General features: G+C 39.8%; 1 protein-coding gene across 1 annotated transcript in view; it reads left to right on the plus strand.

The window, feature by feature from the left end:
- Positions 1–27,559, plus strand: part of LOC118880079 (sodium/glucose cotransporter 1-like) — a 79,205-nt gene that overhangs the window by 16,973 nt on the left and 34,673 nt on the right. The window contains 4 exon segments of the mRNA XM_036823434.1: positions 7,360–7,640; positions 12,195–12,266; positions 21,935–22,039; positions 23,596–23,659. Coding sequence (XP_036679329.1) covers positions 7,360–7,640; positions 12,195–12,266; positions 21,935–22,039; positions 23,596–23,659 — 522 coding nt within the window.

Here is a 27,559-nt window from a genome sequence, read left to right on the forward strand (position 1 = left end):
AGAGTGCTCTAAGCCCTTCCATAAATGAGCTAACTTTATTTGCAACAGACTGTGAGAAAATTCAAAACTATTGAGCTTGTGGTGAAAAACAATTAAAAGGAGACTGGTAGTGTCTTTAGATATAAGCTGAATCACAAGCCACTAATTTACCAGAGAGAATCAGGAAAAGGGACAACTAAAAAGGGATTAGAACAAATCTCAAACACTGACCTCAAAAACGATCCCTGCAAAAGAGCCCAGATTTAATTGGATCAGTCTGTGAAGCAACTGATGCCCCAGGACATTGTTGAGATGATAGAGCAATCAGCTGCAATTAATGAAGCTTATCAGATGGGTATGTTCAGGAAGAGAGGTTCTGGCCAGGGCAATCAGGCCAGGAAAAGAAATAAAAGGCATCCAGATTGAAAGGGAAGATGATGTGACCTTATATATAGAAAATCCTAGGGAATAAACAAAAACATGACTAGAGCTAATGAACACGTTCAGCAAGGTTGCAGGATCCAAGATCTATATACAAAAATCATTTGTGAGGGCACAAATGGGTACAAAGTTTCAGTTATTCAGGATAAATGAGTTCTGGTGATCTAATGTATAGAATGATGGCTGTAGTTAGTAATACTACATTGTATACTTGAAATTTGCTAAGAGAACAGATCTTAAATGTTCTTATCACAAAAATGTGTAAGTATGTGAGGTGATGGATAGATTAATTGGCTTGATTGTGGTAATCATTTCACAATGTGTATTGTGTACCTTAAATATATATAATTTTAATTTGTCACATATCTCAATAAAGCTGGGGGAAAAATTCAATTGTATCTCTGTACACTAGCAATGAACTATCCAAAAATGAGACTAAAAAAATAATCCCATTTATAATAACATCAAAAGGAGTAGAATACTTAGAAATAAATTTAACAAATACAGTGCAAAACTTGTATTCTGAAAATGACTAACACTGTGGAAAGAAATTAAAGAAAATCTAAATAAATGGAGATATGTCTTCTGTTCATGGATTGGAAGACTTAATACTGATAAAATGAGAATACTCTCCAAAGTGGTCTACAGATTCAACCCAATCCTTATAAGAATCCCAGCTGGCTTCTCTGTAAAATTAGCAAGCTGATCCTAAAAATAATATGGAACCTCAAAGGACCCAGAGTAGCCAAAACAATCTTGGGGAAAAAAACCCAAAGTTGAAGCTCTCAAAGTTCCCTGTTTTAAAACTTACTACAAAGCAATCATAATCAAGACAATGGGGTTTTGACAGAGGGATAGATGTACAAATCAATGGAACACAATAAAGCGTCCAGAAGTAAACCTGTATTTCTATGGTCAGTTGATTTTTTATAAGGGAGCCAAGCCCATACAATGGGGGAAAATAGTCTTTTCAACAAATGGTGGTGGGAAAACTGTATATCCACATGCAAAAGAATTAAGTCAGACCCCCTACCTCACACCATATAAAAAATTAATTTAAAATATGTCAAGAGTCTAGATGTAAGAGCTAAAATTATAACTTAAAAAAAAAAATCATACGGGAGTTCCCTGGTGGCCTAGTGGTTAGAATTCAGGGCTTTCACTGCCGTGGCCTGGGGTTCACTCCCTGGTTGGGGAACTAAGATTGTACAAGCCATGCAGCGCAGCCAAAAAAAAAACCCCAAAACATATAAGTAAATCTTTGTGACCTTAGATTCAGCAATGGTTTCTTAGATAGGACACCAAAAGCACAAACAACAAAAGAAAAAAATAAATGAATGGGACTTCATCAAAATTTAAAATTTTGTGCTTCAAAGACACTGTCAAGAGAATGAAAAGACAACTCACCAAATGGGAAAAATATTTCCAAATCATATGTCCGACAAGGGACTTGTGTCTGGAACATTACCATTAGCTAGAAATGGTAACAATATGTGTAAATATAAAGACTTTAAAAATTATTTAAATCTCTTTAAAGGATAATAAGTTGTTTAAAAAAGAAATAATACATTTATAAATTAAAATGTAAAATTTATAACAATATATGACAATACTATTGCAGAGGCTAGGAGGGGAAAGACGGAAGTATACTATTGTGAAGGTCTTATATTGTATGTGATGTGGAATAATATCACTTGAAGGTACGCTGGGTTAAGTTGAAGATGTATACTATAAGCCCTAAAGCAACCACCAAAATAACACAAGACATTATAGTTAATAAGCCAATGAAGGAGATGAAATGAAATCACATACATACACGCATGCAGGCACACACACACACACACACACACACACACACACACATACATCAATTAATACAAAAAAGGACCAAAAAAGGAAAATAGAAAACAAATAGCATGATGATATATTGAAACACCACCACACTAATACTCACATTAAATGTAAGTAGTCTAAACGTGCTAATTAAAAGTCAAGATTATATGATTAAATAAAAGCAGGACCCAACTATATACTAGCTACAAGAAATCTATATACTTTAAATAAAAATGTACAAATAGGTTAAAAATAAAATGATGGAAAAAGGTATACCATGCTAACACTAAACAAAAGAAAGCTGAAGTAGTTATATTAACATAAAAATTGGGGCTTCCCTGGTGGCGCAGTGGTTAAGAATCCACCTGCCAATTCAGGGGACACAGGTTCGAGCCCTGGTCCAGGAAGATCTCACATTCCGCGGAGCAACTAAGCCCGAGCGCCACAACTACCGAGCCTGCGCTCTAGAGCCTGCGAGCCACAACTACTGAGCCTGCGTGCTGCAACTACTGAAGCCAGCGCTCCTAGAGCCTGTGCTCCACAACAAGAGAATCCACCACAGTGAGAAGCCCACGCACCGCAATGAAAAATAGCCCCTGCTCCCTGCAACCAGAGAAAAGCCTGCACACAGCAATGAAGACACAACGCAGCCAAAAATAAAATAAATAAATAAAATAAAAATTGACTTCAGAGCAAAGAATATTGCCAGGTACAAAAGGGGTCATTTCATAACAACAAAGGAATCAATTCATCTAAGGGACATAATGTTTATGCATCATGGTATGGTACACCTATTTGTTGGGTGTGTAAAAAATAAAGATAATAAAGTGAACAATATTAAGACAAATTTTTAACAACTACATAGTGAATTTGATATTAAAAAAATGTTCGCTCTCAGTGGTTAAAAAAAAATTATAAAATTAGTTGCCTGGAATCAGAAGTAAACGTCCAAAACAAATTGTAATTATTTTTAACAGAATATGAGTTTGTAACTTTGGCCAGCTTTAAAACAGCTTGGATTCTTGCACTAAAAAGAAAAACAACTTAGATGGAAAGATGACAAAAAGAATTATTTCAGTTGTGGAAATTTGATAGAAAATTATGAGGAAAATGCTATAAAAAAGATATTTTACAAAAAGTGAAAGATTTTTAAATTAAGCCTCAAACAATTGCCCATAGAATACAAGGTCTTTCCAACGATACCAAAGATGAATGGATTTGAAATTTGACAATTCGCAAGTACCTCTCTTTAGCTTTGAGTCATGTGAGACCCTACCCAGTTAATATTTTGAATACTTTTTGTATCAAAGGACATCCAAACCTATGAAGAAATGTTGCCAATTAGTGACCTAAAAGATTGAACTTGTGGCATAGATCTTTTAAACCTTTGACCTTTATCAAAGAAGAATTTCAGCTAAATATGGGAAAAAATAGTTTTTTTATTGATATCATGACAGACACTGTTCTACCTGTGTTCAGGTTAAAACTCCAGATTTAATGGAGTTTCCCTTGCTTTATTCAATTTTGTGATACATATTTTAAAATTTTGTGGTTAGTTTTTATAGCAGACTTTATGTAAAGCATCATGGATGGATACTATTGTTTAAATCACTCAGTGTATATGTGCAAATAATACAAATCATCACCATGTTATGGAACTGTTGAAAGAAATAGGTGATGAATTTAATGATGTGCTTTTTCCAATGCTCATTGGCCAAGTCTTGGAAATTTTACAAAGAATTATTGTAATGTCAGCTGCAATTCAAGATTTTCCTGAAAAAAAAGGAATGTTTGTTGAATATTCAATAATCAAAGACCCAAAAATGTCAGTCTGTACTTATATTTCTCACTAATACATACTGTATAAGAATGAACAAAATTTGAATAGTCAAAAGAAAGGAAAAGCTTATTTGTAACCTAGCTACCCAAGTATAACAATTTATGTTGAAATCAAAACTTCATAATACAAATCAATAATAATTATTTTACACATTCTCCTAACATGAGTCAGTATGTCAAAGATTTTAATTTTAACTGGCCATGTTATGTAATTGGTGGCAAAAAAATCCAAGAAAAATTTGAAGAAGGCTTTGTGATGTTGATCAATTTAGAAATGCTTTTCAAATTATGCCATGCCTCTGAATTTGATGTTAATAATATTGAGTCAACAACAAGAGTTAGTGAATTACTTAACTTGGAAAGACATAATTTCGAAACTGATAGTCTTTTGCTTCAAAGTCAAATCAATTCTTCTAAAAAGATGAATAAGTTTTATCATTGACTTAAGGGAAAATTAAATTTTGGTACTATATTCAGCTACTGGAAAACTTTCAAGTATATTTAGAACAACTTAGTAGGTGAATCTATTTTTTTCAACCGTGAATTTTATTAAATCTAAAGACAGATCAAGTATTTCTAATGAAAAGTTAGCATGTAAATTGAGATGTGCTGTAAAATATACACCAGATTTCAAAGACTTCATGTGGGAAAAAAAGAATATAAAATATCTGAACAGTTTTTACATTGATTGTATATTACAATGTTAATATTTTGGCCTATTGGACATACTGGCTTAACTATTAATAAAATAAATTTATTATTTAAATTAATTCCACCTGTTTACTTTTTTAATGTGGCTGCTGGAAATTTTTAATTTTTACAGCAAACGAAACAATCAACAAGATGAAAAAGCAACCTACAGAATGGGAGAAAATATTTGCAAACCATATATCTGATAAGGGGTTAATATCCAAAATGTATAAGGAACTCATACAACTCAATAGCAAAAAAAACCCAACCCAATTAAATATTAGGCAAAGGCCCTAAAAAGACATTTTTCCAAAGACATACAAATGGTCAACAGGGATATGAAAAGATGCTCAACATCACTAATCACCAAGAAAATGTAAATCAAAATCACAATGAGATACCACCGCACACCTGTTAGGATGGCTATTAATAAAAAAGTCAAAAGATAACAAGTGTCAACAAATAACGTGGAGAAAGGGGAATACCAGTACACTGTTGATTGGAATGTAAATTGTTGCAGCCACTGTGGAAAACAGCATGGAGTTTCCTCAAAACATTAAAAATGGAACTATCCTATGATCCAATAGTCCCACTTCTGGGGATATATCCAAAGAAAATAAAATCACTATCTCAACATGATATCTATACCCTCTTGTTTATTACAGCATTATATACAGTAGCCAAGATATGGAAAGAGCCTAAGTGTCCATGGACAGATGAATGGATGCAGAAATGTGAAATCCTGCCATTTACAACAACACAGATGAACTTGGAGGACATTATGCTTAGTGAAATAAACCAGACACAGAAAGACAAATATTGTGTGATCTCACTTACATGTGAAATCTTAAAAAAACAAAACGAACAAACAAAAACCCTCCTAGTAACAGAGAGTAGAAGGGTGGTTATCAGGAGCAAAGGTGTGGAGGAAAAGGGGAGATACTGATCAAAGGGTACAAATTTCAGTTATAAGTTCAAGAGAACTAATGTGCAGCATGGTGACTATAGTCAATAATAACGTACTGTATACTTGAAATTTGCTAAGAGGCATCTCAAGCGTTCTCACTACACACACAAAAAATGGCAGCTGAGGTGATTGATATGCAATTAGCTTGATTATAGTAATTATTTCACAACGTATACCTGTATCACACGTTACATTGTATACCTTAAATAGACAACTTTTATTTGTCAATCATATCTCAATGAAGGTGGAAAAAAAATAACATCTGTGATTCACATTATATTTCTTTTGGACAGCACTGAACTAAACTAGGACACAGAATTCTGCTCAGGAGGCTGAGAACATAGACTTCTGAACGGCTGCAAGCCTCCTGCCTTGTGGTCAGACTGACAGCTTATTAGGAGAATCAAACGGGTTAGTACATACAAGGTACATATACATGCAAAGGGTATATCGTATCTTAATATAAATCAGGAATCAAGTCCATTCACCAAACCTCAAATTGATGTTTACTGTTTTTGTGACAATGTAAAGAACCTATAGTGGGTAAATTAGACACCATTAGCATATTATTATTTAATGTGTTTATCACTGGATTTTTTGCCTGCTTTAATCTGGTTAATTTTTTTTTTTAAGGTTTTTTTGCCTGGCTGTGTCAGGTCTTAGTTGCGGCACGTGGGCTCTTCGTTGCAGCACGTGGGCTTCTCTCTAGTTGTGGTGCACAGGCTCCAGAGTGTGTGGGCTCTGTAATTTGCCGCACGCAGGCTCTCTAGTTGAGGCACAAAGACTCAGTAGTTGAGGCGCGCAGGCTTAGTTGCCCTGCGGCATGTGAGATCTTAGTTCCCTGACCAGGGATCAAACCTGCATCCCCTGCATTGGAAGGTGGATTCTTAACCACTGGACCACCAGAGAAGTCCCTGGTTAATATATTTAGATTAGTTTTTGTTTGTTTATCTGAAGGCTCTGTTTATAGTATTTTATGACACTGTTGTAAAGTTCAACTATATCAATAAAAAACAAGTTTGGAAAGTAAAAAAAAAGAAGTAGTTCTGGCACCTAGCAAGAGCTATATAACTGTTATCTATTATTATTGTTACTAGTATTATTGACCAAGATTTCTAACAACTCAGCAGAGAAGCACACCAAGGAGAGTAAGGCTTGGCCCAGATTGAAAATTCGCACATCACCTATGAAAGACCAAAGTGCAGAAAACTGAGGAGCTTCTGTAAGCAGTGGGTCCAACCAGGGCCATGATTAGGGTGAGGCAAGCGAGGCACTTTCCTTGGCGCAAAATTTAAGGGGAGAGGCAAGGAAATTCAGGACTCGGGATACATAATATTCGAATGCAATAGTTTAATAAATCCAAGTCAATGCCCCAAACCCACAATGAACAAAATTTCGAAATGGTAAATAAAGACAGAAGGGGTATTGCTGGTTTCTTCCGCCTCAGGTTTCATGTGGTTCGTTCGTAAAGACACGGGTACTGATGCTGCTCCGGTAGCCTCGACCCAGACCCACCCCACGACCAGCTCTCCGTCCAGGGCAAAGCGATTCCGGCCGCAAAAGGACGGCGCTGTGCCGGGACTGGCGGTGAAGGCGCGGCCTTCGTGCAGCGGCCCCCCGAAGGCGGGAACTGAGCCGCGCGAGGCCTGCCCGGAGCTCCCAGGCTGCCCCGGGGCTCTTCCCAGGGTTCCCCGCGGCCGCGACCCCGGAGCCCCACGGAGGCCGTTGCCACTACCCGGCAGCCCGCGGCGCTCGCCCACTGGGGCGCGCCCCCTTGGGCTTCCCGTGGTATGGCTTCGCCTGGAGTGCTCAGGTCTTCACCGCCAGTAGTGCCCTGGACGTCCTGGTGATAGTTTTGTACTTCCTGTTGGTCCTGGGCATCACGCTGTGGGTATGTGGGGCCCGGGGGGTTGGGGGGGGCAGGCCTGGACACCAGGTGGGTTCGATCCTCACCTGCCTGTCACCTGGTCCCCACCTCGCATCCCTCTCGTCCCCGCCCCTGCACAGCCCTCAGCCGGGACCTCTCCACCTTTCCTGTGCCACCTGCTCCCTACCGAGAGTAAGGGCACGTCCAAGCCCATCTTCCCTCCCCACCCCACAAATAAACAGGTCAGGCTGCCAAGTGCCCGCCGCCTGGAACCCAAGCCGTGTGTAATATGGGGTCGTTGTTCTGATCGATCGTCGTGATGGTGGTGGCAATAGTGACAATTACCCATCCTTAGGCGCTAAAGTGCCTGGTCTGTGCTGAGTGCTTTAAGTGTGTCACATCCTCACAACCAGGCTGTGGATTACAGATGAGGAAACAGGTTCAAAGAGGTTAAGTAACCACAAGGGAATGATGGAGTGCAGATTCGAACCTAGAGCTGCCTGATCTGACGCATGAGCGTAACCACTGCCCAGCAAGCAAGACCTCAGAGGTCACATGTAATTTAGGGCCCTAAGTGTTCACTTTGAATTTGAATTGGGCGCTTATATATTCTACTCTAGTATAAGGTTCTGTTAGTAGGGTGGCGACCGGGTCTCCTTTACTACCATCTGCCCGCTAGCACTTAACCTGTAGGCACTCACAAAGGTGTCTCGTAACTATACTCCCCAGGGCCAGGCAGTGAAAAGTCCGAGGGCAGGTAGGAAGGCTTTGGCCCGTGTCATGGTATCGCCCCTCGGCTAAGCTGTTAACCATCCGAAGCCTCTCCGCGGCCTGCTTCATAAGCAGGAGTATCTGGTGACAGCGCCACCATTCGCTAGCTAGTGGGAGAGTTCATTGCGGGCTGCCCCCACCCAGCTGAAGCTTTCATGCCCATGTGACCTTTACTTCGGGGCGCTTCACCAGGTCACAAGCAGGATCTTACTGTGCAGAATCTGGTCCTTCAAAGCAAGACCACTAGACAGTCTTTTGAGTGCTTACCATGCTGTGAGTGGGCAGATAGAGTAATGGAAATATGGTCTCCATCCTCTTAAGAGAATTTCGTATCTCTCCCAACTGAAAAGAAGTCGGAGGTATTGATATTTATCCAGATCATTCAAACAAACGATTTTTTTCAAATTGGCTTCAGTTATGAGAAACATCCTTCTAGGTGGCCCAGGCCGGGCTCTGCGTAGTGGGCACTTTGGGATCCTTCCCCAGCTGCTCTCACTGAATTAGGAAGCCCCCACCCAGCTTTCTTCCACGTCTAGTTGGGGCCTAGGTGTGGCCAAGGTCTGAGGACCCCTAAGCCATCCGGCTGCTTCCAAAGGAAGCCTGTTCCTTCTGTTCTTCTAGGAGCCATAAAACATGTGCTGTTATCCAGAATGCTTTGATATTTTTCCTTCTTTGTATTGTTATTTTTCCTTTGGTCCTTTTGAAAACTCGTATATTGTTTTTAATCACATGCTCACTGTAAGAAGTGAGGAGATGCATAACTGTCTAGAGGAGTTATGGTTCCTCCCTCAGCCATTCCCATCCCTCTGAGGTACCCAGGGCCTGTGTGTCCCTCCTCCCTTCTCAGTGCTTACACAGACACATAGGTAAAGGTTTTGCGTTTTTGTCTTTACAAAAAATGTGATTGTATGATACACATTACCCTGCAGTTTGCTTTTTTTCTGTTACTACATGATGTGGAGTCCTTCAGGTCTATAGATAGAGATCTAGCTCATGTTTTTTTGTTTTTTTGTTTTAAATAAATTTATTTATTTATTTATTTGTTTATTTTTGGCTGCATTGGGTCCTCGTTGCTGCGCCTGGGCTTTTCTCTAGTTGTGGCGAGCAGGGGCTACTCTTTGTTGCGGTGCGCGGGCTTCTCATTTCAGTGGCTTCTCTTTGCGGAACACAGGCTCTAGGCACGTGGGCTTCAGTAGTTGTGGCACACGGGCTCAGTAGTTGTGGCTTGCGGGCTCTAGAGCTCAGGCTCAGTAGTTGTGGTGCACGGGCTTACTTGCTCCGCAGCATGTGGAATCTTCCTGGACCAGGTCTCAAACCTATGTCCCCTGCATTGGCAGATGGATTCTTAACCACTGCACCACCAGGGAAGTCCTAGCTCATGTTTTTGTTAGATGCACAATAGTCAAACATGTGTGTGATTCAGCTCTTCCCTACTCATTGACACTTAGATTGCTGCCAGGTGGTTGTTTTTTAATAAGATTTTTAAAAAATATATATTTATTTATTTGTTTGTTTGTTTATTTTTGGCTGTATTGGGTCTTCGTTGCTGCTGTTGTTTTTAATGTGTTGGTGCTTTTAAGCTGTGTAGCATGGATTCCCGAAATTGGAATTTCTGGGTTAGAAGGGTGTGTTTACTTGAAACTTTAGCAGATATCACTAAATGGCAATCCCCAAAGCTTGTTGAGATTTACGTTTCTCACAAGCAGCATATGAGCACGTTCTTTCCCCAGGCCTTTACCAGCCTGGTTTGTTACTACTAATTTAATTTTTGTGGGGGGGTGTCCCAGGCTGATGAGTGAGTAGTGGTATGTTACTGCAGCTTTGATTTGCGCTTTCCAGACTCAGCCTCCTATGAGATTGACCATCTTCTTGTGAGCCTGTTGTCCTTTGATCTTCCTCTTCTGTTGAATAGCCAGTTTATGTGCCCATTTATGAATTGAGTTGTTCGACTTTGCTTTTATCACCTTGTCTGTCACTTGAGTTGCTAATATGTTTTTCCTAAACTCTCATTTTCTAGAGCAGTTGTTCTCAGCCTCAGCACTACTGACATTTGGGACCAGATAATTCCTTGTTGTGGGAGGTCTGTCCTGTGTATTATAGGATGCTTAGAAGTATCCCCAAGCCCTGCCCCTTCACAACCAAAACTGTCTCCAGACATTGCCACATGTCCCTTGGAGGAGTGGGGCAAAAATCACCCCTGGTCGAGAACCACTGGTCTAGACTCTGTTACTGTTGTCTCTCTGTCATCTGATATTTTTTCACTTTGAAGAAGTCTACTGTTTCTCTTTTCCTTTGCATCTAGATTTCCTGGCTTGCTTAGGAAAGTTTTTACCCACTCCAACATTGTACAAATACTATTCTAAAATTTTTTCTAATACTTTATAGGTTTTTAAAAATATTTAGGGAATTCCCTCATAGTCCAGTGGTTAGGACTCCGCGCTTTCACTGCTGAGGGCCCGAGTTCAATCCCTGGTCGGGGAGCTAAGATCCTGCAAGCTGAGTGGCGTGGCGAAAAAAAAAAAAATTTAAATGTCTAGAACATCTGGAATTTCCTTTTGCATATAATGTGATGAAGGAGTCTAGCTTTATTTTCTTTTGGTTCTTAAGCAAACCACCCTTTTCTCACTGAACAGAATTGCCCACGTTTGCACAGACGGGACTCCTGAAATCCTTCATCAGCTTCTGACCGCTGAGCCCCCACAAGGAAATCTTGGTCTTTGTTGCTGGTGCCTTGGCTCCTGCAGGATGTTAAAGGGGAAAAAAACCTTACACTTTTGTTTGTTTGTTTGTTTCCTCTGTTATCAGTCTCAGCCCTGAGATCTTTGAGAAAGTGGTGGGTGCACCTTCTGCCCCAGCAGCCTGGCTGCTGTGGTTGGTGGATTATTCCAGAAAGAGAGTAGGGAGGAAGGAGGAGGCAGGGATATGTGCATAACCACCTTCTTCCCAGGACCTCCTCTCTTCCTGTCTGGTTCTTTCTTTAATGGGAAGACAGAGTGATTTTATTCATCTTAGAACATTTTGTAAATTCCTTTTAAAAGTTCTAATGCACCTCTCCCTACACACCACTGATACCTTCCTTAAGAAAGGTCAGCTCTGAACATAATGGGCTCTTGATAAATATTTAGTGAATGGATGAAATGAGACTAACTTAATGTGTCTGATTTAGAGTTGTTCTTTGGTTTAAAGCTTTATGATGTGAAGGGACTCCATTATAAGGCAGATACCCCAGATGGTGGTAATAAGTTCACTTCTCCCACAGAAACACTTTTTTGTCAACCAGTGGTCATCCATGGGTCCTGCTAGTCCTAGGCAATCCAGGAAATCCCCAAGACTATCTTTTGACCATACTGGAGTCTGGGAATCAGAGCTGGGGACCTGAGGGAGAGCCCTTGGGTGCGTTGGGAGGACTTCATAGTCTTGGCAACGAGACTGCTCTCCCGGAAGAAGCTAGGCTGGTGTTCAGCTTTGCCATTCCCAGTCAATCGACGCACTCGCTGAACCACTCATCTCCAAGACTCTGCTGGGAACCATGCACTAGTTAACTATTTGGGGAAAAAATAAAGCAATATTATTTTCACACTAGTGTAGAGAAATGGACAGGCCCATGCAATCTCATAGCTGGGAGAGGCAGTGGGCCCTCCTCTAACTCAGCAGGTAGAGACCTCTGTCCTTAAAAAGAATGAAGGGGGAATGGGATCTCTGCAAAGGACATTTACCCATAAGTGAAGGTCATCTGTTTGTGAGACCTGTGTCTTTGAAGCAGTTTGGTTTCTTGGATTCCCTCCCGACACCGCCCCTTTTTTTAAGGCTATATTGTCAAGCAGTCGTGGGACAGTAGAAGACTTCTTCCTGGCCGGCCGAAATCTAGCATGGTGGCAGGTGAGTATGCCTTGCATGTGCAGTCCAGTTTGGGGGCTGCGTGTAGATTCATTTATTACTTTAATTTAGATGTCTTTTACCCCCAAATAATTTGAAGTTGCTAAATCAGGAAAGTCATTTCATTAGTACTTCCCTTAACTCTTCCATTCAGCTCAGTGTAGTTCAGTAACCATTACTAGGTGCCTGGTAGTACAAGGTATTGTTCTAGGTTCTGAGACACAGATAGGACATAGTGAGTCCTGCCCTCTGGAAGCACGCAGTGTAGAGTGGGAGTCGGATGTGACTTCTTTTTTTTGTTTTTGGAATTTTATTTATTTTTATACAACAGGTTCTTATTATCTATTTTATACATATTGGTGTATAATATGTCAATCCCAATCTCCCAATTCATCCCACCACCACCACCCTTCCCCCGCTCTCCCTCCTTGGTGTCCATACGTTTGTTCTCTACATCTGTGTCTCTATTTCTGCCTTGCAAACCAGTTCATCTGTACCATTTTTCTAGATTCCACATATATGCGTTAATATACGATATTTGTTTTTCTCTTTCTGACTTACTTCACTCTGTATGACAGTCTCTAGGTCCATCCACGTCTCTACAAATGACCCTTTTTATGGCTGAGTTCCATTGTATATATGTACCACATCTTCTTTACCCAGTCATCTGTCGATGGGCATTTAGGTTGCTTCCATGACCTGACTATCGTAAATAGTGCTGCAATGAACATTGGGGTGCATGTGTCTTTTTGAATTACGGTTTTCTCTGGGTATATGCCCAGTAGTGGGATTGCTGGGTCATATGGTAATTCTATTTTTAGTTTTTTTAAGGAACCTTCATACTGTTCTCCATAGTGGCTGTATCAATTTACATTCCCACCAACAATGCAAGAGGGTTTCCTTTTCTCCACACCCTCTCCAGAATTTGTTGTTTGTAGATTTTCTGATGATGCCCATTCTAACCAGTGTGAGGTGATATCTCATTGTAGTTTTGATTTGCACTTCTCTAATAATTAGTGATGTTGAGCATCTTTTCATGTGCCTCTTGGCCATCTGTATGTCTTCTTTGGAGAAATGTCTATTTAGGTCTTCTGCCCATTTTTTGATTGGGTTGTTTTTGTTTTAATATTGAGCTGCATGAGCTGTTTATATATTTTGGAGATTAATCCTTTGTTGATTCGTTTGCAAATATTTTCTCCCATCCTGAGGGTTGTCTTTTTGTCTTGTTTATAGTTTCCTTTGCTGTGCAAAAGCTTTTAAGTTTCATTAGGTCCCATTTGTTTAGTTTTGTTTTTATTTCCATTACTCTAGGAGGTGGGTCAAAAAAGATCTTGATGTGATTTATGTCAAAGAGTGTTCTTCCTATGTTTTCCTCTGTTTTATAGTGTCCGGTCTTACTTTTAGGTCTTTAATCCATTTTGAGTTTATTTTTGTGTATGGTGTTAGTGTTCTAATTTCACTCTTTTACATGTAGCTGTCCAGTTTTCCCAGCACCACTTATTGAAGAGACTTTTCTTTTCTCCATTGTATATCCTTGCCTCCTTTGTCATAGATTAGTTGACCATAGGTGCGTGGGTTTATCTCTGGGCTTTCTATCCTGTTCCATTGGTCTATATTTCAGTTTTTGTGCCAGTACCATATTGTCTTGATTACTGTAGCTTTGTAGTATAGTCTGAAGTCAGAGAGTCTGATTCCTCCAGCTCCATTTTTTCCCCTCAAGATTGCTTTGGCTATTCAGGGTCTTTTGTGTCTCCATACAAATTTTAAGATTTTTTTGTTCTAGTTTTGTAAAAAATGCCATAGATAATTTGATAGGGATTGCATTGAATCTGTAGACTGCTTTGGATAGTATAGTCATTTTCACAATATTGATTCTTCCAATCCACCACATGGTATATCTCTTCATCTGCTTGTGTCATCTTTGATTTCTTTCGTCAGTGTCTTATAGTTTTCTGAGTACAGGTCTTTTGCCTCCTTAGGTAGGTTTATTCCCAGGTATTTTATTCTTTTTGTTGCAGTGGTGAATGGGATTGTTTCCTTAATTTCTCTTTCTGGTCTTTCATTGTTTGTGTATAGGAATGCAAGAGATTTCTGTGCATTAATTTTGTATCCTGCAACTTTACCAGATTCATCGATTAGCTCTAGTAGTTTTCTAGTGGCATCTTTAGGATTTTCTATGTATAGTATCATGTCATTGGCAAACAGTGACAGTTTTATTTCTTCTTTTCCAATTTGGATTCCTTTTATTTCTTTTTCTTCTCTGATTGCCATGGCTAGGACTTCCAAAACTATGTTGAATAATAGTGGTAAGAGTGGACATCCTTGTCTTGTTCCTGATCTTAGAGGAAATGCTTTCAGTTTTTCACCATTGAGAATGATGTTTACTGTGGGTTTGTCGTATATGGCCTTTATTATGTTGAGGTAGGTTCCCTCTGTACCCACTTTTTGGAGAGTTTTTATCATAAATCGGTGTTGAATTTTGTCAAAAGTTTTTTCTGCATCTATTGAGAGGATCATATGGTTTTTATTCTTCAGTTTGTTAATATGGTGTATCACATTGATTGATTTGCATATATTGAAGAATCCTTGCATCCCTGAGATAAATCCTACTTGATCATGGTGTATGATCCTTTTAATGTGTTGTTGGATTCTGTTTGCTAGTATTTTGTTGACGATTTTTGCATCTATATTCATCAGTGATATTGGTCTGTAATTTTCTTTTTTTTTGTAGTATCTCTGTCTGGTTTTGGTATCAGGGTGATGGTGGCCTTGTAGAATGAGTTTGGGAGTGTTCCTTCCTCTGCAATTTTTTGGAAGAGTTTGAGAAGGATGGGTGTTAGCTCCTCTCTAAATGTTTGATAGAATTCACCTGTGAAGCCATCTGGTCCTGGACTTTTGTTTCTTGGAAGATTTTTAATCACAGTTTCAATTTCGTTTCTTGTGATTGGTCTGTTCATATTTTCTATTTCGTCCTGGTTCAGTCTTGGAAGGTTATACCTTTCTAAGAATTTGTCCATTTCTTCCAGGTTGTCCATTTTATTGGCATAGAGTTGCTTGTCGTAGTCTCTTATGATGCTTTGTATTTCTGCAGTGTCCGTTGTAACTTCTCCTTTTTCATTTCTAATTTTATTGATTTGAGTCCTCTCCCTCTTTTTCTTGATGAGTCCTGCTAAAGGTTTATCAATTTTGTTTATCTTCTCAAAGAACCAGCTTATAGTTTTATTGATCTTTGCTGTTGTTTTCTTTGTTCCTATTTCATTTATTTCTGCTCTGATCTTTATGATTTCTTTCCTTCTACTAACTTTGGGTTTTGTTTGTTCTTCTTTCTCTAGTTCCTTTAGGTGTAAGGTTAGATTGTTTATTTGAGATTTTCCTTGTTTCTTGAGGTAGGATTGTATTGGTATAAACTTCCCTCTTAGAACTGCTTTTGCTGCATTCCACAGGGTTTGGATTGTCGTGTTTTCATTGTCATTGGTCTCTAGGTAGTTTTTGACTTCCTCTTTGATTTCTTCAGTGATCTCTTGGTTATTTAGTAACGTATTGTTTAGCCTCCATGTGTTTGTGTTTTTTATGTTTTTTTCCCTGTAATTGATTTCTAATCTCATAGCGTTGTGGTCAGAAAAGATGCTTGATATGATTTCAATTTTCTTAAATTTACTGAGGCTTGATTTGTGACCCAAGATGTGATCTATCCTGGAGAATGTTCCATGTGCACTTGAGAAGAAAGTGTAATCTGCTGTTTTCGGGTGGAATGTCCTATAAATATCAGTGAAAACTCTCTGGTCTATTGTGTCATTTAAAGCTTGTGTTTCCTTATTAATTTTCTGTCTGGATGATCTGTCCATTGGTGTAAGTGAGGTGTTAAAGTCCCCCACTATTACTGTGTTACTGTCAATTTCCTCTTTTGTAGCTGTTAGCATTTGCATTTGCCTTATGTATTGAGGTGCTCCTATGTTGGGAGCATATATATTTATAATTGTTATATCATCTTCTTGGATTGATCCCTTGATCATTATGTAATTTCCTTCCTTGTCTCTTGTAACATTCTTTATTTTAAAGTCTATTTTATCTGATATGAGTATTGCTACTCCAGCTTTCTTTTGATTTCCATTTGCATGGAATATCTTTTTCCATCCCCTCACTTTCAGTCTGTATGTGTCCCTAGGTCTAAAGTGGGTCTCTTGTAGACAGCATATATATGGGTCTTGTTTTTGTATCCATTCAGCAAGCCTGTGTCTTTTGGTTGGAACATTTAATGCATTCACATTTAAGGTAATTATCAATATGTATGTTCCTATTGCCATTTTCTTAATTGTTTTGTGTTTGTTTTTGTAGGTCCTTTTCTTCTCTTGTGTTTCCCACTTAGAGAAGTTCCTTTAGCATTTGTTGTAGAGCTGGTTTGGTGGTGCTGAATTCTCTTAGTTTTGCTTGTCTGTAAAGCTTTTGATTTCTCCGTCAAATCTGAATGAGATCCTTGCCAGGTAGAGTAATCTTGGTTGTGGTTTCTTCCCTTTCATCACTTTAAATATATCGTGCCACTCCCTTCTGACTTGTAGAGTTTCTGCTGAGAAATCAGCTGTTAACCTTATGGGAGTTCCCTTGTATGTTATTTGTCGTTTTTCCCTTGTTGCTTTTAATAATTTTTCTTTGTCTTTAATTCTTGACAATTTGATTACTATGTGTCTTGGTGTGTTTCTCCTTGGGTTTATCCTTCCTGGGACTCTCTGCACTTCCTGGACTTGGGTGGCTATTTCCTTTCCCATGTTAGGGACGTTTTTGACTATAATCTCTTCAAATATTTTCTCAGGTCCTTTCTCTCTCTCTTCTCCTTCTGGGACCCCTCTAATGCAAATGTTATTGCATTTAATGTTGTCCCAGAGGTCTCTTAGGCTGTCTTCATTTCTTTTCATTCTTTTTTCTTTATTATGTTTTGCGGCAGTGAATTCCACCATTCTGTCTTCCAGCTCACTTGATATGATCCATTCTTCTGCCTCAGTTATTCTGCTATTGATTCCTTCTAGTGTATTTTTCATTTCATTTATTATATTGTTCATCTCTGTTTGTTTGTTCTTTCATTCTTCTAGTTGTTTGTTCTTTAATTCTTCTAGGTCTTTGAATTTTTTTTAATTAAAAAAATAATTTATTTATTTATGGCTACGTTGGGTCTTCATTGCTGCACGTGGGCTTTCTCTACTTGCAGCAAACGGGGGCTACTCTTCATTGCAGTGCATGGGCTTCTCATCGCGGTGGCTTCTCTTGTTGCGGAGCACGGGCTCTAGGCACGCGGGCTTCAGTAGTTGTGGCTCCAGACTCTAGAGCGCAGGCTCAGTAGTTGTGGCACATGGGCTTAGTTGTTCTGCGGCACGTGGGATCTTCCCGGACCAGGGACTGAACCTGTTTCCCCTGCATTGGCAGGCAGATTCTTATCCACTGCGCCACCAGGGAAACCCTCTTCTAGGTCTTTTTTAAACATTTCTTGCATCTTCTCGATCTTTGCCTGCATTCTTTTTCCAAGGTCCAGGATCATCTTCACTATCATTATTCTAAATTATTTTTCTGGAAGGTTGCCTATCTCCACTTCACTTAATTGTTTTTCTGGGGTTTTATCTTGTTCCTTCATCTGGTACATCATCCTCTGCCATTTCATTTTGTCTATCTTTCTGTGAATGTGTTTTTTGTTCCACAGGCTGCAGGATTTTAGTTCTTCTTGCTTCTGCTGTCTGCCCTCTGGTGGATGAGGTTATCTAAGAGGCTTGTGCAAGCTTCCTGATGGGAGGGACTGGTGGTGGGTAGAGCTGGGTGTTGCTCTAGTGGGCAGAGCTCAGTAAAACTTTAATCTGCTTGTCTGCTGATGGGTGGGGCTGAGTTCCCTCCCTGGTGGTTGTTTGGCCTGAGGCAACCCAGCACTGGAGGCTACAGGCTCTTTGGTGGGGCTAATGGCGGACTCCAAGAGGGCTCACGCCAAGGAGTACTTCCCAGAACTTATGCTGTCAGTGTCCTTGTCCCCAGGGTGAGCCACAACTTCCCCCCACCTCTGCAGGAAACCCTCCAACACTAGCAGGTAGGTCTGGTTCAGTCTCCTGTGGGGTCACTGCTCCTTCCCCCTGGGTCTTGATGTGCACACTACTTTGTGTGTGTCCTCCAAGAGTGGAGTCTCTGTTTCCCTCAGTCCTGTCAGAGTTCTGCAATCAAATCCTGCTAGACTTCAAAGTCTGATTCTCTGGGAATTCCTCCTCCCGTTGCCAGACCCCTAGGTTGGGAAGCCTGACCTGAGCCTCAGAACCTTCACTCCAGTGGGCGGGCTTCTGTGGTATAATTGTTCTCTAGTTTGTGAGTCACACACCCAGTGGTTATGGGATTTGATTTTATCATGATTGAGCCCCTCCTACCGTCTCATTGCGGCTTCTCCTTTGTCTTTGGATATGTGGTATCTCTTTTGGTGAGTTCCCGTGTCTTCCTGTTGATGATTGTTCAGCAGTTAGTTGTGATTCCAGTGCTCTTGCAAGAGGGAGTGAGCACATGTCCTTCTACTCCTCCATCTTGAACCAATCCTGGATGTGACTTCTTTTTACACTATTAGAATTATTGCTTAGTGAACAAACTGTATTATGGTATTGATAAAGGAAATGGAAATAAAAGAGTAATTTTGCCACTTCAACTTTCTTTCTTTTATACTTTTATTCAGTCAGCAAATATCCAATGGGTATGAGTTGCTCTTGTCTGGGCCCTCCATGTGGCTTATTCATGTGGTCGGTGCTCAGGCCTCCTCTTACCTGGCTTGGCGGTGGTGAAACTGAAACTCAGTCCTCCCTCCCACCCCACGTTGCCGCCTGGCTCTCCTCCTTTACTGCTGCTTCACCAGCCGCTCGTTCGAGGTCCCCCTGGCTGGTTCTTTCCCATCTCCCTGGCTGCTGAATGCTGGACCTCCCCAGGACCAGACCCTGGTGTCTCCTTTCCAGTTACACTGACATGCCTGGCGACATGCCATTAAAGACAACTTGCTAGAATAGTAGCAAGTCCCAGCTCTCTCCCTCAACTCCAGTCCTGTGTATCCCGCTGCCCATTTGACACCTGACTCGAAAGGTCTGTCAGGTCTTGCACATGGAACATGCATTCTGCACATCTTCTACTCCTGCCGTCTTCCCTGTCCCTGAACGACAACTCCATCCTTCTAGTTGCTCAGGTTGACACCCATGGAGTCGTGTTAGACTCTTTATTCTCTCTCACCCCAACTTCCAATCCATCAGGAAGTCCTGGGACTCGATTTAAAAAACAGATTTGAAATCCGACCCCTTCTCATCAGTGCCTCCAGGCCCATGCTGCTGTCACCCTCACCTGGATTGATTGTAACAGCCTCTTCTCTCGGCGCCCTCCTTCCACTTGTGCTCCTCCACGTCCAACCTCAACAAAGCAGCTGAAGGTCAGACCATGTCACCTGACTGCTTAAAACCCTCTGGGGGCTCCCATGTCACCCAGAATGAAAGCCCAGCCTATGTTAGGCCACAGATGATCTGCACCTCCTTACCTCTGTGACCTTGAACAATTTAGCCGTGCTCCTGCCTCAGGGCCATTGCCCCTGCTGCTCCCTCTGCCTGGAGGCTCTCTGCTCTCACAGGTACCCCTGGCTTGCCCCTCACCCCTCCTCACAGAAAGTCGGCCCTGCCCACTCTACTGCACAGCACTTCCTGCCTGCTTTCTTTTTTTTTTTTTTTTTAATTGGGGTATAGTTGTTTTACAATGTTGTGTTAGTTTCTACTGTACAGCAAGGTGAAGTAGAGTTCCCTGTGCTATACAGCAGGTTCTCATTAGTTATCTATTTTATACATATTAGTGTATATTTGTCAATCCCAATCTCCCAGTTCATCCCACCGCCCCTTTCCCCCCTTGGTGCCCGTATGTTTGTTCTCTACGTCTGTGTCTGTATTTCTGCCTTGCAAACCAGTTCATCTGTACCATTTTTCCAGATTCCACATTTATGTGTTAATATATGATATTTGTTTTTCTCTTTCTGACTTCACTCTGTATGACAGTCTCTAGGTCCATCCACATCTCTACAAATGGCCCAATTTTGTTTCTTTTTATGGCTGAGTAATATTCCATTATATATATGTACCATGTCTTTTTTATCCATTCGTCTGTCGATGGACATTTAGGTTGCTTCCGTGCCTGCCTGCTTTCTAACCTTTCTTCTTCTCTGTAGGACTTTACTATTTATCACTGTCTATTGTGCTATAAAATAATCCCCTAATTTATCTTGTTCATCCTCTTCTTCCTAAGAGAATGTTAGCTTCATGAGGGCAGGGATTTATCTGTTTTACTCACTGATGTATTCCTAGTATGTACAACACTGTCTGACACATAGTTGGCAGTGGACATTTATTAATAGTTACTGAATTAATGAAGGTACATTTAATGTACTAATGTCTTCCTAGGTCTATATAAACATAGGTAGGTAGATAGAGATATTTTATATTTATACACAGTTGTATAGTGTTATATCATATGGACATTCCACCATTTATATAACATATTATTGGGCAATTTAGATTGTATATAGTTTTTCATTATTATGATAAAGGTAGCAAACATTCCTAATAGTAAAAATAACTGCTTGAGTAATTATTATGTGCCTCTTCCAAGATTTTTTTTGCCTTATATTTGTTGGTGCTACGATATTTGGGTGCCTGTATGTTCTCAGTTATGTCTTACTAGTGCATTTTATGTTTCATGGTTTAAAAACAAAAAACAAAACCTCTGTCATATTTAATGCTTTTGGTATTGAATGCTACTTTATCTTATGTTAATATCGTCAATGCTGTGTTTTTTGTTTGTCTTTATCTAAAAGGCTTTGTTATTTTTAGTCTCTCTTAATAATTTGGTTTTAAGTGTATCTTGTGTCAAATGTAGCACAGTATTTGGATTTGGATTTTGAACGGAGTGGCTATCTCTACTCAATTAAAATTGGTTTAGGAGGGATTTTGTTCATTTTAAATGCCTCTGGGATTTTTTATTTTGAAAGTAACATATGCTGGTTGTAAAAAAAAAAAAAGTTACAATCCAAGTATGGAACTTGAAATTTTCTTACCATTCCATTTCTATAACCATGATTCCAGTCCCCAGAAGTATTTTTATATATATACTACCAGAATCACTCCCATCTATATATAAACATACATGTGCACAAGTGTAATATGCACACACAAAACTTTAATGAGATTATATTATCAATATTGTTTACATTATTTTTTATCATTTAATAGAGTTCCTTTATTCTTTCTGTATGCTACATTGTATTTCATCATATTCATGTACCTTAGTATTTTAACCATTCTCTTATAATCAGTTAGATTGTTAATATTTTTAAATTACTTCAAATAGTGATGAAATTACACTCCTGCTAATATTTCTGCAGTTGCAAGTAAGTCAGTGGAGCGTGTGGAGGGTGGCAACATAAGAATGCAGTAATACTTTTTTCCCTTCATCCCTTTTTACTTGGCTTCTAATTTATGGTTAGGGTTTGTATAGAAAAAATATGAATGGGAATTCTGCCCAGGGTATAATCCCTTTTGAGGAAATGTATTGATAAAATTCAGGTTGAGTTTATATTTGTGAAAATTAGTTTTTGAAATTGGACTAAAAGTTCTGATCTGTAATTGTCTTTTGATTTTCAGATAGGTGCTTTTCTTTTTGCCTCGAACATTGGCACTGGGCACTTTATGGGCCTGGCTGGAAAGGGGGTGTCTTCAGGGATTGCTGTTGGGGCCTTCGAGTGGAATGTAAGTAGTGCCTGCTGTAGCAGCTAACCTCCACCTTTATCATTGTCCAAATGAAACATAAAAACTTGCTTTCAACCCTGAGTAAATATTAAAGACTCCTTGAGAAGTCATGGAAGAAAGGAACCAAGTCTGATTTCTCAACAAGATTGTGCTAGTTTTCATTCTTCTTAGTAAAGTAATGAAGAGATAGAGAATGTTTACATTCCAAGGACCATAGGAATACAGTTAGGAGACTAGTCAGGTAGGGAAAAGATCATATTAACACTTAAATATATATGTATGTAAACATATACATACATACACATATATATGTGTGTGTGTACATAGACATACAGATATATATGTTTATATGTGTGTGTGTATTTATCAGTATGTACACATTTGCAGTATGCAGTTGACCCTTGAAAAACATGCATTTAAACCGTGCACGTCCGGTTACATGCAGATTTTTTTCAATAAATATAGTACTTGTATTTTCATTTCACAGATCTTTAAATTGACTAAGTGTGGGGAAAAGTTTGTGTTCAATTAGAGATCACAATATGTGGAATCAAAAGAACTAGGGTTTGAGTCCTGATTCTGTCCAGATTGTTTCAGCTTCCTGCCCTTAGATGAGTCATTTATCAATTCCTTTGTTTTTGAGACAGATTTAGCTTGACTACATGGGGGTTGGCACCCCTAACCCCCACATTGTTCACGGGTCAACTGTATACTGAGAATAGGTTCAACTGAGTTCTTTGAGATAGTCAGCTGGTTACTACAAAACTCCTAACTGATCACCTATGAATACCAGGTTTCAACTATAAAACTTATAAAATGGATTATTTATCTAATCTGTGGAATATATTTGTTGTAGGACATAGAATTTGTTCACCTAAATTAATATAAGTGAATTCATGTGTCTTGGGTTAATTAACCTATCTCTATATAAATCACCTGGCCCTTTTTTTTTTTTGATAAATCAGAAAGCTCCCTACTTTCTGGGTCTCATCTTTTCCTCTGGTAGACTACAGAAATAAACAATACTTCTAACAAAGTTAATTCCAGACCTGATAAGGAGCCCTGGTCTTTACCACCATTTAGTTCTCAGAATTCATTCACATCTCCTTCGTATATTCAACTTACCCCTTCTTTGTAAAGAAAGCCAGAGCCAAATGCATTACTTAATTTCAATAACTTGTGTAAATTTTAGTATAGTTTCTCCACCATTTCTCTGAATGGTTTCTGATTTTTTTTTTTTTACTATCTTTTTTGTTTAATTATAAGCCACCTTCGTTTCTATCTGGAAGTAGGCAAACAATAAATTTTAATAAATATGTTGAAAATTGGCTCAGTTAACCCCCCCTAAATTAAGAATGCACCCCTTTATAGGCAAAGATCAAGTGCCTATAAGTTAAGTTTGTTGTACTGGAAGGCTTATGCTTGGGCTGTTATTTGCAAGGTCCCCAGTAATGATACATTTATTGGGCTCAAAACAGTAACTGAGCTTGCATCTCATTTAAGAGCTTAGCCTAGGTGGGACCCTGATTTAATTGCTCTTCTTTTCTTGGTTTCAGGCTCCATTTATGCTCTGTGTTCTTGGTTGGGTATTTTCTCCCATTTCCATTAAGGCTGGGATGAGTATCCATTACCAGTTACTCTTTTCTCTACAATATTTTTTCTTACAAATATTACATATGTACATAAAAACATCCTAGAGGGGGCTTCCCTGGTGGCGCAGTGGTTAAGAATCCGCCTGCCAATGCAGAGGACATGGTTCGAGCCCTGGTCCAGGAGGATCCCACATGCCGCGGAGCACCTGAGCCCGTGCGCCACAACTGCTGAGCTTGTGCTATTGAGCCTGCATGCTGCGGCTGCTGAAGCCTGCGCACCTAGAGCCTGTGCTCCGCAACAGGAGGGGCCGCCGCAATCAGAAGCCTGCTCACCGCAGCGGAGAGTGGCCCCCGCTCGCCACAGCTAGAGAAAGCCCGCACGCAACAACCGAGACCCAACGCAGCCAAAAATAAATAAATTAATTAAATTTAATTAAATTTTAAAAAAAGACATCCTAGAGGACAAGTTAAACTTCTCAGTGTTCTGATCCTTGTACTGATTTCCCTAAATCCTAAGAAATGTCTGAAATAACATCATTCTGACTGGTAAACAGAAGCCAGTAACTGCCTACTGTTTCACTCTGGACCTTACTCAAGAGTTCACCTCTTAAGGCTTTTATAGAAAACATTTTAAAACTTTGTTAAAAAATAAGACCTAAATTAAGAGAACAATTCTGTTAATGATTGGAAGACAACAACCTAAAAATGTTAGTTCCCCCTAAACCCAGAAGAAGATGTTTGAGGAACTTGACAGGCTGACTCTAAAATGTATGTAGGAGATAAGGGGACAAAGATGTCAGTGCCTGGCTGAGAGAGAACAAAGAAGAGACTGTCCAGGCCTAGCATCCACAGGGATACATGGCATGATGTCACCAACATGGCAGAATAAGAGTGTTCTGTCAAAGAACTCCAGTTTAGACTGTCACCCACAGGCGAGAGGGCCTTTGTGGAAGTACAGGAGTCATGCTGTTGGAAAAAAAAATACCCACAACTGGATGCATTGAAGAGGGTGAGAGGGACAGGTTCACTTTACCCATGTCACCGCTCCCCCGAGGTAGCACAGCTCAGTGCCAAGAGAGACCTTCTTAGCCTGAGATTTGTCCCATGGGGGAGAGTGACAGTGTGTGAGTGCCCAGCTACTCTAGCTGCGCAGACTGCTGCCAAAAAGACTAACTTCTTTCTCACTCCATCTAGAATATTCAGGTGTACTGTATGTCCAGGGGGCGGGGAGTGGCTGGGAGAGCAGCACTCAGGGCTCTCAGATGGCATCAAAGGAACACAAATCCTACTAACCCCCTTGCAAACTCTATCAGGAAACCTGCCAGTAAGCCGCTGGGGGCTCTTCACCTGCAGATCTCCCCAGCTGGCCCGCAGACACCCCGACATTCTGCATGCCTCACCCACATATGCCTCCACCTTGTGGCCAGCTCCCTTAGCTTACCTCCAACTGTGGCAGTGTTGATTCCTGGCATAAAGCTAGCGAGCACACGTAGAAAGCCAGCCTGACCCTGTGGGATTGGGAAAGCACACAGACGAGCATTCAGCACCACCCTCAGTAAGGCAAGCAAACTGGAGGCTGTCAGCACTCAGCCTGGCTTTGTAGGATCAAGGAAGACATGTGAAGCAGGTGTATCCAAGGAAAGGTCTGAGAAAGCTTCAGAATCCCTCGCAGGACTGATGGAAGGTATTTCTCTCCAAAAACCAGTCAGTAAAAACTGGAGGCGGTGACTGCTTCCTCAAATGCAGAAACAGCAACACAAGACTTCAAGGAACTTGAAAAATCAAGGAAACATGACACCACCAAAGGAACACAATAATTTTCCAGTAACCAACTCCAAAGATTTGCCTGATAAAAAGTTCAAGACAGTTGTTTGAAGGAAGCTCAGTGAGCTACAAGAAAACACAGAAGGACAACTCAGCAAAATAAGGAAAACAATATGTGAAGGAAATGAGAGGTTTAACAGAGAGATAGGAATCCTAACCAAACAAATTCTGGAGCTGAAGATTACAATGAGTGAAATGAAAAATGCAACTGAGGACGTCAACAGCAGGCTTGGCAAAGCAGAAGAAAGATTCTGTGAACTCAATGATAGGTCATTTGAAATTACCCAGTCAGAGGAGAACAAAGGAAAAAGAATGAAAAAGAGTGAAGAAAGCCTATGTGAGCTATGGGACACCATTAAAAGAAACAATCTACACATTACTGGCAACCCAGAAGGAGAAGAGAGGGAGAAGCAGGCAGAAAGCTTATTTAAAATTGAGAACTTCCCAAATCTGAGGAGAGATTTAGATATCCAAGATGACAAAACTCATCGGTTCCCCCCCAGGTTTTAAGCCCAAACTATCTTCACCAAGACACATTATAATAAAACTGTCTGAAATCAAAGACAGAGAGGAAATTTTAAAAGCAGGAAAAGAAAAAAAATTCCTCACATATAAGGGAACCCCCATAAGGCTATCAGTGGATTTCTCAGCAGAATGCTTGCAGGACAGGAGACAGTGGGATGATGTATTCAAAGTGGTAAAAGAAAAAGACTGCCAACCAAGAATACTTTATCTGGCAGAGTTGGTCTTCAGAAATGAAAGAGAAAAAAAGACTTTCTCAGACAAACCAAAGCTGGGGGAGTTCATCACCACTACAGCTGCCTTATAAGAAATGGTGGAAGGAGTCTTCAAGCTGAAATGAAAGGATGCTAATTAGTAACATGAAAACATAGTAAGTAGATAGTCAAAATCAGACTACTCAAATACAGTAAGATGGTGGTACATTAACCACTTAACTCTAAAGGTTAAAGGACAAAAATATTTTTAAAAAACCATAGCTACAATTATTTGTTAACAGATACATAATATAAAAAGAGGTAAATTGTGATATCAAAAACATAAAATGTCAGGCGGGAAGTAAAAGGGTAGAGTTTTCATATGCATTCGAAGTTATCACCTTGAAATAGACTGTTATATCTATGGAAGCCTCATGGTCACCACAAAGCAAAAAGCTATCCTAGATACACAAAAGAGAAAGGAGAGAATCAAAGCATACTACTATGGAAAATCATTAATTCACAAAGGAAGATAGTAAGAGAGGAAGAAAGTAACAGGGAAACTACAAAACAGTTAGAAAACAACTACCAAGATGGCATTAGTAAGTCATTACCTAGCAATAATTACTTTACATGTAAATGAATTGAATACTCCAATCAAAAGGCATAGAGTGGATGAATGGATTAAAAATTAGCATGGTGGGACTTCCCTGGTGGTCCACTGGTTAACACTTGGCCTTCCAATGCAGGAGGTGAGGGTTCGATCCCTGGTTGGGGAGCTAAGTTCCCACATACCTCGTGGCCAGAAAACCAAAACATGAAACAGAAGCAATATTGTAACAAATTCAATAAAATGGTCCACATCAAAAAAATTTTAAAAAAAAGAATTAGCATGGTGACTATCATTAACAATACGGTATTATACACTTAAAAGTTGCTAAGAGAGTAAATCTTAAATGTTCTCAACACAAAAAAGTGGCAGTTATGTGGGGTGATGGAGATAATAACTTAAACTTACTGTGCTAATCATTTTGCAATATATACATGTATCAGATCACATCACATACCTTAAACTTGTATGATGTTGTATGTCATAGCTCAATAAATCTGGAAAAAAGTAAATAAAGTGTATGTAGAAGAGCAAAAGCATAAGAATAGCAAAGATATTCCTATCAAAGAAAATTAAGAAGGACTTATCTTACCAAATAGCATGACTTACTGTAAAGCTGTAGTAATTAAGACAGTTTGGTATTGGCACAAGGATAAACACATTGACACAAGAGAGAGTGAAAAAGCCCAGAAACACTCATATGTGTGAACACCTGATTTATGACATTGAGGGCATTGCAGATGACTGAGGAAAGGAGGATCAATTGGTTATCATATGA

This window comes from Balaenoptera musculus, chromosome 14, assembly GCF_009873245.2.
Source record: "Balaenoptera musculus isolate JJ_BM4_2016_0621 chromosome 14, mBalMus1.pri.v3, whole genome shotgun sequence".
NCBI classification, from domain to species: Eukaryota; Metazoa; Chordata; class Mammalia; order Artiodactyla; family Balaenopteridae; genus Balaenoptera; species Balaenoptera musculus.